This window comes from Lithobates pipiens, unplaced genomic scaffold (genome assembly GCF_037356315.1).
Source record: "Lithobates pipiens isolate NorthernLeopardFrog02 unplaced genomic scaffold, aLitPip1_a1.2 Scaffold_10, whole genome shotgun sequence".
Classification (NCBI taxonomy): Eukaryota; Metazoa; Chordata; class Amphibia; order Anura; family Ranidae; genus Lithobates; species Lithobates pipiens.
In genome coordinates, this window is record NW_027507686.1 from 21,731,429 (window position 1) to 21,745,711 (window position 14,283).

Genomic DNA, 14,283 nt, shown 5'->3' on the forward strand with positions numbered 1-14,283 from the left:
TGTTTCACCCAGGTGAGCTTCCTCAAGAGACTTAAAGAGGAAGTAAACCCTGAAGGGTTTTACTTCCTCTTTGTTTCCCTGCAAAGGTAAAGCATAATGGGCTACTATGAATTGCATAGTAGCCCATTATGTGTCACTTACCTGACACAGGAGCCAGCGAAGTCACCGCTATCCCCTCTTCCACAAAACGTCCATCTTCCTTCTGGGTATCGCAGACCTGGCGCTGTGATTGGAAAGAGCCACGATGACTCACTGAGGGGTGCTGAGAAGTTACTGGCAGCTGCTAGAAACTAGCATTGTCAGGTGGGAGGTCACATGCTCTCCCCCCCATACCTGCAAGTACCAGTAATGGTAAAAATTCAGACTTTGGGGATGTGATCACTGATCCAGAAAAAGCAGGCAGCCAGGGACAGAGGCTAATTAAATAAGAGAAGCCAGAATAAGATGGATAGGCCTGGGGCCTGGCACCAACAATGGCAGCTCTCACGTTTCTATCATGATCACTTTAAAAGGATCCACAATCTTTTATTGATTTTTAAATATATATATGAAAATGATCAGCAACATAGCTAGATACCTAGAAGAAATATTTATAATGCATTATTTCACATCAATAAGTATATTTATATGTGACTTATCTCATTCACATGTATATCTGAAAACCATTAAGAGGACTATGGATTCTCTTTAAGTAAATAAAGTTGATGGGAAATAGAAGAAGAATTCAACACAGCTCTTTACAAAGACTTCCATTCATCGATCTGTTACTATGCTGTTGTAGCACCCTGATGTTTAAGCGGGGCTGCTATTAAATTTAGTTGCCAGGCGATAGTTGTATTGGCCAATTGTTAGGAGATCAATTGATTTCCCCCTATTTATATACTTGCTGCACTTCTCTCTTCTGTCACTAGGTGGCACCGTAGCTGGTGACCTTGGATAAGACAAGGGCATATAGCAAGGGCAGATTAGGAATGAATGGGGTGTCTCAGCCAATGGGCAGGGATTTTATTGGGTCCCTTGGCCTGCTGGGAGAGCCTATTTATTTGGGTGGAGTCAGGTGATCTGGGTTCTGTGCCACCTGGATGGCTGTTTGGGTGGACGTGTGTCATGCTGCCCCAGGCTGCTAGTCTGTAAGTCTGAGGCCTTTTCTGGGGACATCTGGCTGCTATGCTGTCTGAGGGCCAGCAGCAGGAGAGCAGCATAGGGTTGGGACTGTGCGCTTGTTGTCCAACCAGAAGCAATGGTTCCGCCGGCCAGGGAACCAGTTGTGTAGGTACAGGGGAAGCTTTCGCCACTAAGGGACCATCCACCTTGTTACTGTAGACCACTGTGAGTAAGCTGAGGCCAGTACCAGAGCAGTATTCTCACCAGCCGGCAATGGTGAAGAACTGGGAAAACCATAGCACGTGCCAAGTCAGGGACCCAGCGGGATATCAGAGTTAACGCTTGTGGAGCATCAGTGAGTGCCAAGCCAGGGACCTAGCGGGTCAGCGGGGGTGACACTTGAAGTGTATCTGTGAGTGCCAAGCCAGGGACCCAGCAGGGAAGCGGGGGTGATGCTTGAGGAGTGCTAAAAGTGGAAGAGCTCAGGGGATCCAGTGGCTATTGGATCTGAAGTCTAGTGAGAGAGACTGGAAGCTCATTGATTGAAGACCCATAGTGAGTGATTGTGGAGTAAGCCAAGAACTGTTCGTGTTGCAAATAGTTGGAGACAATTACAGTTAGTAACTTCTAAAGATTGTTGCCATATGAGACAGCGTCCTACCTATACAGAAGTGGTGTCCGGCTGGAGGCCTTCACCTGTATGGCTGTCTGTCTATAGAAGTCTCGTAGTCTGCCAATTAACCTTGCATCTGCCTAAAGGCGTCCTGGCCCTAACCCTCTTTCTCACAGTTCCGTTTAGGAGACAATAAATCTGTTTGCAATCAAAAAGTGTCCGACGCCCACACTTTTCATCTTGTATTACACTCCCCATGCCCTGTATCCCACTCTATACAGAAGGATGTCAGCTGTCCCTGATGCTTGAGGTCACCATTAGGCCTTAAGGGGCCCGGGATTTTGCTACAATGTATATGTCATTTGAAGCATGGAGCCTTTGGAAGGTATAAAAGGTTTATGATGCCATTGGAAGGTATAGAAGGACCATGATGCCACCTCCAGGGCACGCCTGTAGAGAGCCCTGCTGGTTTAATCTGAACCCAGTTTTAAGTACAAAGCAGGCATCCCACTCTTAAAAACTCTTTGGTGAACCCACAACATGGGGGTTGCCTTTGTTCTGAAGGTAAATTTGTTCTTAACTCTTATGTTTCTACCATAACCTACAATGTTTTAAATATACACATGAAAAAGACCAGCCACAGTGTGAATATTACCTTACTGGTTTAAAAACCTGAAATATACTTTTGTTTTAATAGACAGATAGACAGACAGACAGACAGACAGACAGACAGATAGATAGACAGATAGATAGATAGATAGACAGATAGATAGATATAGATGTCAAGCACTACAGTGCACCTGTAACCAAGGATGGTGTCACCTTTACCTATGGTGTGACATCATTTTTACAGCATGAGAAAAGTACTTATTTTTTTGCATTCACAATAAAAGTGTTTGGTAATGTGGACAACTGTCTATTTAATTGTCTACCTACCATCCATCGTATGCCCACAGACCATTGTACAGTGCCAGGCCGATGCCTCCTGCTGTGATGGAAGAACCTTCAAAGCTGTTCTCAAAGTTCTGTGTGTTTCCTGGAGGAGCAGAAACTTTGTCAGTTTGCGCTTATCATTTTCTGTCTGTTACGTCCTGTCTAACCTAAATATAATGGCATTGGGCAGGAAGAAAGGGTGGGCATATGGACCATGCAGTTGTACTATTGGTAAGGACCCAACAAAGTGATACAACATCAGCTCCTCCAGAGTTCCCATAGGCCTTTTGGCCGCTTCTCTGATGAATGCTCTCCTTGCCCGGCTGGTCAGTTTAGGTGGATGGCCTTGTCTTGGTAGGTTTGCAGTTGTGCCATACTCTCTACATTTTCGGATGATGGATTGAACAGTGCTCCAGTCGATGTTTAAAGCTTGTGATATTTTTTTATATCCTAACCCTGCTTTAAACTTCTCCACAACTTATCCCTGACCTGTCTGGTGTGTTCCTTGGCCTTTGTGGTGATGTTTGTTCACAAAGGTTCACTAACACACCTCTGAGGGGTTCAAATAACAGCTGTATTTATACAGAGATTAAATTACATACAGGTGGGCTCTATTTACTATATAGGTGACTTCTGAAGGCAGTTGGTTCCACTAGATTTTAGTTAGGGGTATCGGAGTAAAGGGGGCTGAATACAAATGCACACAACACTTTTCAGATTTTTTATTTTGTTTTGAAAACCATTTATCATTTTCCTTCCACTTCACAATTATGTGCCACTTTGTGTTGGATATCACATAAAATACCTTTACATTTTTGGTTGTAATGTGACAAAGTGTGAAAAATGTCAAGGGGTGTGAATACTTTTTCAAGGCACTGTACATGGGGTCTACTACTCATTAGAAGGATACGTCTTTTTCTTGACAGGTTCAATATAGCTGGCTAAGGTACATGGTTGGGTCAACTGGTTTCTGATAATGCCACAGTAAATAATGGCAATGATGCCGTAGCTGCAGCCATTCTAAGATAACAGTCAAGAGAGACAAAATAGCTTTGGTGAGTGAAGGTACCTTGTGGGAACCTGACCCCATGGCACCAGGGCATTCACATACTTGGAGCCATGGTGGTGATGAAACTTTTTTGTGTGGTACCCACCTTGAATCAGCAGCACAATGCCGCTAACGATGATGATGATGACAATGATCATTTTGGCCACCGTGAGAAAGTTCTGGAGGTAGCTGGCCCACTTCACACTCAGACAGTTCACCACTGTGATCGCCACTGCCAGAGAGATAGTAATAGAAGTTGTTGAATTTGTGTACAAAATAAAGTGTCTCTGTCACTCGTAGCAGCAACATTAAGAGCCTTCCCTCCATTCTCCTATAATATGAAGGAGGAGGCATGGACATTTTCCCACCTTAGGCCTCATAGGAAAGCACAGGGTAACAGACATAGAACTTTACCTAATATCCTGCTATTCTACGCTCATAAGACTATTCTTTTGCACTGGAAAAAGTTTAATGCCCCGACAGGGTCCTTCTGGAAAGGTCTGTTGAATTCTATGATCCCATATCATAGAGCAGTATTGGCGAACCTTGGCACCCCAGATGTTTTAGAACTACATTTTCCATGATGCTCAACTATACTGCAGAGTGCATGAACATCATGGGAAATGTAGTTCCAAAACATCTGGGGTGCCAAGGTTCGCCATCACTGTCATAGAGCCACATATCTCTCTCGGGTTGTTCCAAAAAAGTGTGGCAAGACTTGTTGGCCTCGTCCTCCACTATGTGATGAAATAACTAGGAAGGCCCCTTGGTAACAATGATTTAGTAGACCTATGCTGTTGCTGATGTGCTTTTAAGGGCTTTGGTGGTTGGGAATCGGATTGCCTATATCTAGAACTAGCCTTTCTTTCTAGTTGAGGCCATATTATATTTGTTTTTTTCCTGTGCCAGGTAAACTGTACATGCCTCTCAGTTTCTTTATAGTACTACAGTACTTCTATCAATACTAGGTAATCATGATACACAATGACACTTTATTGTAGGTACACTCAGTTATCCTGTCTTCAGGTGACCCTAGGGGTTAGGGAGTAGAGCTGAAGAGAGGGTTCGGGGGGGTGGTGTCTTTTATTTTTTTTAAGAATAGTTGATTTCTGTTTATATATCACGGTAATTACCTTCTGTGAAGCTACACTGAGTTCACTATTCAAATTCATTTATTTATAATATACCTTTGTTATGAACCATACACACTCTTAATATAATATTTTGTTCCCAGATATTCATGCTCCACTGATCACTTATCATCAATTTTGGTTATATGGAAATTGTCTGTCTACACTTTATACATCTCCTGCTTACCTGATGTTGCACCTCCCGCGGTGGGGTCTATATCCGTGGCCTACCCTGCGCTGGTCACCATGCACTGCATGCGCTATCTGGGATGGTGAGTGTGTTTGGTGTGCTGTTGGGGCATTTATGTGCTATGGCAATTATATTAATTCCTTATAGTTATTTATTTATTCTATTTCTTTTGATCATGTGCCGATATGATTATATCTCATCATGTTTATGCCTCATGTGCATTATGTATATATATGAATTAAATGAATACTTTTTATGTTTTTAGAATAATGTCATTAATTAAATATTATTTATTTACAACTTATCTCCACTATACAATTGCTTCATTTAAAGTCCCAACTATCCTTTATCTTTTAATTTTATTACTGGGATGGAAGCACCATGATGTGCTTCATTTAAAGTCCCAAATCCCCCTCTTGTTTATATGATTTCCGTGGTTTAGTTGGAGGCATAGTCACCTTCACATGGTGTTAAATGTAAGTATTGTGTTGGTCCTGCATGGCCTTTTGCTAGATGGCATTGGTTGTGTTACAGCAACTGTGTTTAATGCACTTTCAAGTTTTAAATAAAAAGAATTTACAAATTAAAAAAAAATAAAAAATTAAAAAATGTTTTTCAAATTTAGAAAACAATTTATGAACAAAAAAAAAAAACACATTTAGACAATAAATTCATCTTTACAAGTCCTTATTTGGTCAGATCTCCGAATCGTAGAAGGCGGAACCCAATCGCCTGCTTTTGGACACACAAAATATACGTACTTATGGCTGCTGCTGCCAGACATTTGATGACCACTTGCGGGGGCTCACAGCCAGGATAAAATGGTGCAGATGCGTATTCAGCAAAGCTCAAGCAGATGATGGCAAATGACGAGGGTTTAGTGACGATGACACTGGCCCAGGAGAAGAGGAACGCTGGGATGGGACCAAAAGCCTCCATGAGGTAGGGGTACTCCCCACCAGATTTTGTGATCATCGTACCCAGTTCTGCAAAGCACAGAGCACCTGCGTAAAACACAAAACCGCAGACAGTGTTACTTCAACTGTAATTTCCAAAATGGATCCAAAATGTATCTCCTCTGGAGGGATGGTCCCTCTTTTAGAGTCAAATCCCTTTGTACTGGTACTAGTCTTGAACTGTACCCCTTTTGTGGCCTAAAATATAAACCCTCATAAATAAATGTACAGTGTAACTTTCAAAAGCCTTATATTGTCAAACTTATCACTCAATCTCTAAATACAGTGGATATAAATGGTCTACATACCCCGGTTAAAATGTCAGGTTTTTGTGAAGTAAAAAAATGAAACTACCGTATATACTCGAGTATAAGCCGAGATTTTCAGCCTCTTTTTTGAGGCTGAAAGTGCCCCCCTCGGCTTATACTCGAGTCATCGCCGTCTGCCTGCCCGATCAGCGCGTCGAGCAGACAGACGGCGGCCATTCTACTATTCAAAAGCCGCGCCTCCCTGTCTGTGATAGGCGGAACACTCAATTTCCCAGCAGTCAGTGTTCCGCCTATCACGGACATCCTCTCATCCTCGTCCGTAGTATGAGAATGAGCGGATGTCCGTGATAGGCGGAACACTGACTGCTGGGAAATTGAGTGTTCCGCCTATCACAGACAGGGAGGCGCGGCTTTTAAACAGAGGAATGGCCGCCGAGGACGAGGAGAGCATGGCACACAGAGGCTGCAAATCGGCACAGGTAGGCGGGGATGGACGGGACACAGCGACGGACGGGACACAGCAACGGACGGGACACAGCAACGGACGGGACACCGAGACGGACGGGACACCGAGACGGACGGGACACAGGGACGGACGGGACACAGGGATGGACACAGGGACGGACGGGACACAGGGATGGACACAGGGACGGACGGGACACAGGGATGGACACAGGGATGGACGGGACACAGGAATGGACACAGGGATTGACGGGACACAGGGATGGACACAGGGATGTCTCACCCTTGGCTTATACACGAGTCAATACGTTTCCCAGTTTTTTTGTGGTAAATTGGGGGCTTCGGCTTATATTCGGGTCGGCCTATACTCGAGTATATACGGTAAGATAAATCATTTAAGGACCTACCTTTAATGTGACCTATAAACTGTACAGCTCAATTGAAAAACAAACTAAAATCTTTTAGGTGGAGGGAAGGAAAAATAAAAAACTAAAACTAAAATAATGTGGTTGCATAAGTGTACACACCCTCTTATAACTGGGGATGTAGCCGTGTTCGGAATTAAGCAATCACATTCAAACTCATGTTAAATAGGAGTCAGTACACACCTGCCATCATTTAGAGTGCCTCTGATTAACCCCAAATAAAGTTCAGCTGCTCTAGTAGGTCTTTCCTGACATTTTCTTAGTCGCATTCTACAGCAAAGGCCATGGTCTGCAGAGAACTTCCAATGAATCAGAGGGATCTCATTGTTAAAAGGTTTCAGTCAGAAGAAGGGTACAAAAGAATATCCAAGGCATTAGATATATCATGGAACACGGTGAAGACAGTCATCATCAAGTGGAGAAAATATGGCACAGCAGTGACATTACCAAGAACTGGGCGTCCCTCCAAAATTGATGAAAAGACGAGAAGAACCTGGTCAGGGAGGCTGTCAAAAGGCCTACAGCAATAATAAAGGTGCTGCAGGAATATCTGGCAAGTACTGGCTGTGTGGTACATGTGACAACAATCTCCCGTATTCTTCATATATCTGGGCTATGGGGTAGAGTGACAAGACAGAAGCCTTTTCTTACCAAGATAAAATTCCAAGCCCGAATAAATTTTGCAAAAATACATCTGAAGTCTCCCAAAAGCATGTAGGAAAATGTGTTCTGGTCTGAGGAAACTAATGTTGAACTATTTGGCCATAATTTCAAAAGATATGTTTGGCGCATAAACAACCCTGCACATCACCAAAAGAACACCATATCCACCGTGAAGCATGGTGGTGGCAGCATCATGCTTTGGGGCTGTTTTTCTTCAGCTGGAACAGGGGCCTTAGTCAAGGTAGAGGGAATTATAAACAGTTCCAAATACCAGTCAATATTGGCACAAAACCTCCAAGCTTCTGCTAGAAAGCTGAACATAAAGAGGAACGACCCAAAGCTTACATCCAAATCAACAAAGGAACGGCTTCACCAGAAGAAGATTTAAGTTTTGGAACGGCCCAGTCTGAGCCCAGACTTGAATCTGATTGAAAATCTGTGGAGTGATCTGAAGAGGACTGTGCACAGGAGATGCCCTCACAATCTGACGGATTTGGAGTGTTTTTGCAAAGAAGAGTGGGCAGATATTGCCAAGTCAAGATCTGCCATGCTGATAGACTCATATCCAAAATGACTGAGTGCTGGAATAAAATCAAAAGGTACTTTAACAAGGTAATAAAATCAAAAGGTACTTTAACTAGTTTAAGGGTGTGCACACTTATGCAACCATATTTTCATTTTTTGTTTTTCTTCCCTCCACCTAAAAGATTTCAGTTTGTTGTTCAACTGAGTTGTACAGTTTATAGGTCACATTAAAGGGAAAAACTTCTGAAATTATTTATCTTTGGCCACGTACACACGGGCGGACTGTTCGCCCAACTTTGTTCGTCAAACAATCCGACAAACAGTCCGCTCAAAATTTGCATGAACGGACTTGACCACACACGACGAACGAACAGTCCGCTGAAACCGTGCGCGATGACGTGAACGGCACGTACGACGGGACTAGAAAACGACGTCCTATACACTGCAATGCAACCTTCGGCGTGTAAATCCTTTCTGAGCATGCGCAGAACTTAGTTTGACGAACAAGCCTACACACGAGCGGACTGTCCGCTCAAACCAAGTTTCAGCGGACAGTTTTACGGAAATTCCGAAAAACTTTGTTCGTCAGACTGTCCGCTGAAACTGTCCGCTGAAGCCCACACACGAGCGGACTGTCCGCTGAAACACTGTTCAGCGGACAAAGTTGGGCGAACAGTCCGCCCGTGTGTACGAGGCCTTTGTCTCATTTTTTACATCACATAAACCTGACATGTTAACAGAGGTGTGTAGACTTTTTATATCCACTGTAGATGCATTTACTAATTTCAAACACTAAAAACATGGTGGTCAAAAGATACAGTGGGTATATTGGTCATTCTTTATGGTCTGTGTACATGGGAGGTGTAGCTGTTTGTACTATAACTTCATACTTTGTGCCAGAAGATGCCCTCTTCACCATCTCAGAAAGTTGGGAGGAATGGATTGTCCATCACCGCCAAGGCCAACTTCTAAGATGGGAAGGGAGGACATATGGGGGCCAATTGGACAGTGCTAAATCTGGTACAGCTGTACATGGTAGTCAATTGGCTTCTAACTTCAGCAAAAACAAAGAAGAAGGGAAAAATAGACAAATAACTGTACAGGGTTGTCACGTGTAAAATCCCATAGCATGGTTTGCAGTAAATATCCAACAATTTGCCAATATACCATCTCGGTTGTAAAAGAATGCCTCCCAGGCTACAGATGCCTATGAAGGGCAAGATGGAAACTTAACTTCAGCTTGTTTAATTAAGCTTTCGCAAAAAAAACTGGAAGCTGATTGGGTTTCAGAGCTGCACCAGATTTTGCACTTTCCAGTTTTAGTGAATCAACCTCATAGTATCTCAAGACCATCGTTTTTTTTAACCTAAAATGTCCATCACAAACATTTCCACCAGCTTAGCTTAAAACAAAATTAAATTTTACTTGTTATTGGTTCAAGTGCATCTTAAGTCAAAAGTAGAACTAAAAGGTAGAACTAGGCTAGTTGTGACCCTGTGGGGGAATATCACCCTCTCTATTTGTCCTGGTGACCATTATCACCAAAGCAGTCAATGAAGGGAAATCTTCCAATTCATGTCACTATAGAGTGATTTCCTCTTATTTCCTGTTGTGTCTCTGGGACAGGAAGCAAAAGCAATGGGACACAAAAAAAAGAAGAAGATATGTGAGGGCTTAGATCTCGGAGATATTTAAGTCCTGTATGGTAGAGAGATACTTGAGATTTTAGAGCTCACTGGCTCTGACTCTTATCGAAATAAGGCACTCTAAAAGAGGGTGCCACCAACTGCTGAGCTGATGTTCTGGCCAGATACACCAGAACCCCTATTATCCTTCAATCGAGTCCTACTATTTAAATCCTGCACAGTTCTAAAGCCCTGACGAAGGGAGTACCTGAGCTCTGAAACGCATTGACTGTTTTATCCTCATATGAAAACATTGCGCTCCATTATCTTTGGTGGTCTCTTCATTGTTTGAACAAGAAAGACAACACAGAATCTAGAATCTATGTCTGGTTTCTATCTGCTCGTTGTTAATCTAAATTATCTTTTCTAGGCGATATCAAAAGTGCGACCCTCCTGCTGATCTACAAGCACGGGTCTGTAGTGTATGCCATTGCGTAACTTTTTTGCAAAGCAGCCTGATAGGACAGGAAGTAGCCAAGTGCTCATAGGCTCTTTCAATCATGTTCTTTAAGCCCCGTAATAATTTACCTAAAATGCCAATTACTCCACAGCCGGCCCAGACAACGAGACATGGTCCCACAGCGCCTGTGTAACGGAGGACAGATTTGGGGGAAATAAAGATGCCCGATCCGATGATTGTTCCGACAATAAGACTGATTCCACTAAAGAGACCGACCTGCAGATAGGAGACAGAAAAAGTCCAATTCATCATTAAAGTTATTTAATAAGGTGAAGGGATTGTTAGAGGTAACATGATTATTTTTTCAATATATTGATAGAGAGATGCACTTTGTAGAGTTCATATAACTATTTAATTATTCTATGCCCCTGGGGAGCCTACAGCCTAATAACTCTACCACAGCATTACAGATTTAGGCCAGCCATAGATGGAGTGATTTTCTTTCCTGCAATTACGGGTCGCAGGAAAAAAAGTGTTGATGGGGGAATGCGTGTTGATGGGAGAATCCCTCCCGCTGAGCCATTGTGTTCTCCTGGCGGGGCGCGCGGGGGAAGTCGTAACCACCAGGAGAACACAGTGATTATTGCTAGTGGCTATAACAGCCACAAGCAATAATCGCATGTAAAATCCAACAGGCTGGTTGTACCAAAGCCGATCAATCTATCAACTTGGGTACATTTAGCCTGCCCATACATGGTTCGAATCTTGGTTTGTTCCTACTGAACCAGCTGAGATTCGATGGCTAGCTTTAGGGCTGATATAGTGTGCAGCACTTTACATTTAGCCCCACCCATGATGAGCTTAAAGCTTACTATCTTTACCAGGACTAGACAATTAGGGCTAATGTTGTATTAAGCCCTGCCCATGAGGAGCATAAAGCCTAATTATCATGATGGTTATACAATATGGGACTTATAGGCAACACTTTACAGAGTGCACAGAATTTTGCCTCTATACAACATCTTGACAATTTGAAAAAAAAAAAGCGAAAATGTTGGATACCCTCAAAGGTGCAATTTGTCCCGGTCTAAGACTTCCATAGAAACAGCCATGTCAGCGATCTGCATAGATTCATAGGCCAGCCATTGGTTAACTAAATTGGAGAGGCTTGGCATTTACATACTCCGAGTCCCTACCTTGCTGGGCTTTCCCTGTTAAGACTGCATAGACAATCTTTGTATGGTGTATATGATATGGTTGAGTTAAAACCCCCTCTCTGGCTCTCTGCATCATTACCAAGCCGGCATGTCGTAAAATTCTTAGAAACCGATTCTCAGTTCGCCTCATAGACTTTGCACCCAACAATAAATGACTCTGTTTCATCAGTTGCCCAATTTTGAAATCCCTTTTATGACCCATCATAAGAAATTCCTGTAATTTATCATGCATAATAAAATGTTAACACTGTGACCTCAGCGGAGTTTATATCTCCCCATTTGTTACATCATACCTACATCATGTTGCATCATACATCAAGGTACAGCATACCTTGATAAAGAGGTTAAAGCTCAGTCCCATAGTGTTCCACGTGGACACTCAATGCCATTTAAAGGCTTTTACGTCATAAGAATACATAACAAGATGCCAGACATTTTTCCGTCTAATCCTCCAGGGAATATAAAAATTCACAGGATAGAACTTTGATTAATTATAAAATTTAAAGGATTAAAACAAAAGAGCAGTCAAAACATACAGAGCTATTTAAAGTGGGACTCCAGACAAAACTTTAAAGCCATTTGTTTTTTTTTACCGTTCTCTACTTTATGAAATATGTTTTTTTCACACAGTTTGGTAAAATTTATCCAAAAATCACCAAAATGACTGGATTTTCCTTTTAAAAAAGCTCAATGATTGTGCAAATACATAAAATCTACCGGCCAACATAGGTGTGTGCAGTCTGTTCTATTAGGGTGTGCACCTCAAAGCTCAACCACATGGTGTCAGTAAAACAGTGGATGGTATTAGTAGGGCTGCTATTAGAAATCACGAGGCCCAATACAGCAGTGGTGATCAACCCTGTCCTCAGGACCCACTAACAGGCCAGGTTTGCAAGATAACTGAAATACATCAAAGGTGATATCATTTGCTGCGCAGTGATTGCAGTATTCTAGTCTGCATCTCCCCATGCTAAAACATAAAATCTGGCCTGTTAGTGGGCCCCGAATACAGGGTTGATGGCCACTGCCATACAGCCTACTGCACAGGGCCACCTTTCCTCACCCGAGAGTAAATGAGGACGTACATTTATCAGTCCCTTTCTCTGTATCCTCAGCTGCACAGTTGAATGAATAGGAAGTACTCTGAGGCTTCGTGCTCATCCACAAACTGAAGCATAGTAAACATAGTTTACTATGCTTCAGTGATGAATGGACACAGGATTGATTTGTACTGATCTCTCATTGTGTTCATTCGGGAAAGGAAGGGCCCATAAATGACATATTTACTGACCTCTTTTCCTGCTCTCCATCCTGAAACATCCTCCTATGTGCCCACAGCAGCTTCCAGTGGGAGAGGAGAGGAGGGAAGCTGGTAGTTCTGCAGAGGAAAGGGGCACACAGGGGGGCATGGACAGCAGATGGAAGGGCCGCGTGTGCTAGAACCAATACCCCTAAAGTGCAGCCGGAGGGGACAAGAAGAGATGAAGAAGCTGGCAGCACTAAAGGGGGAGGCAGAAGGGGATCAGTGTCTGCAATAAGACAGTACAGCCAGACCTCCTGCCCGAGCTCCCCTTTTGAACTGATGGGGCCCAGGCCCAGTACATGAGGACTGGCTGTACTGCCTCATCAGCAGCCCTGTGTGTCAGTAGGGCAGTGGATGTGTCAGTCAGTAGGGCAGAGGTTGGCGTCAGCAGGACAGTAGATGGTGTCAGTCAGTAGGGCAGAGGACAGCATCAGTAGTCTTTTTGTTTTTATTATTGTATTTTTATATTAATTTATATATATATATATATATATATATATATATATATATATATATATATATATATATATATATATATATATATATATATATTATTTTTTTTATTTTTTTTAGAAGCCCTGTTGGGGGCATTGGTAAGATATCAGGGGTCTAATCCGCCCCCAATGTCTCACTTTTGAGACAGAGAAAAGGATTGAGGACTGATTGATTCCCCAGTCTCTTTCTCTGCAGCCTCAGCACTGGACAGCGACTAAATGGAAGGTGTTCTGTGCTGAGCGGCTTCCTGTTCATTCGCAAATGGAAGCATAGTAAACATAGTTTACTTTGCTTCAATTCTGAATAAATACAGTGAGTGATCGGTACCGCGATCGATGAGTTGCCAACCCCTAGATTAAGGTGTGCCCAGGTACACCCCATGCCCACACCTACGCTGGCCAAGTTTTGCATCTTGTAGCTTACACAATGGCAAAGCCACCAATTTGAAGTTAAAAACATCTAAGAGGAGCTGGGGCTTTGATGTAAGTTTATACATATTAACGAGAGGGCAGAAATAATCTGAGAGCTCATTGGCACAGGTTAATGGACAAATATGCAGCGCTCAATGGGTGCCAGCAATAAAGGATTGTTGTAGATAATGTAAACAATCAAGTTAATTTATTGGATGCACATCAAAATATAAAAAGTAAAAAATAAAAATAAAAAATAAAAATAATAAAAATGTAATTTTAATTGAAAATTTAAAAATGTAAATTAAAAAAGTAAAAAAAAAAATAAATAAAATAAAAATAAAAAATAAAAATAATAAAAATTGAATTTTAATTTTGATGTGCATCCAATAAATGAACTTGATTGTTGACATTATCTACAACAATCCTTTATTGCTGGCACCCATCGAGCGCTG

The 14,283-nt window shown here is 42.4% G+C and overlaps 1 protein-coding gene across 1 annotated transcript in view; it reads right to left on the reverse strand.

The window, feature by feature from the left end:
- SLC7A9 (solute carrier family 7 member 9) overlaps positions 1-14,283 on the reverse strand; it is a 76,171-nt gene that overhangs the window by 27,667 nt on the left and 34,221 nt on the right. The window contains exons 3-6 of the mRNA XM_077452595.1: positions 10,532-10,679; positions 5,780-6,022; positions 3,805-3,930; positions 2,654-2,753 (exon numbers count right to left, since the gene is read on the reverse strand). Coding sequence (XP_077308721.1) covers positions 2,654-2,753; positions 3,805-3,930; positions 5,780-6,022; positions 10,532-10,679 — 617 coding nt within the window. The remainder of the gene's footprint in view (positions 1-2,653; positions 2,754-3,804; positions 3,931-5,779; positions 6,023-10,531; positions 10,680-14,283) is intronic.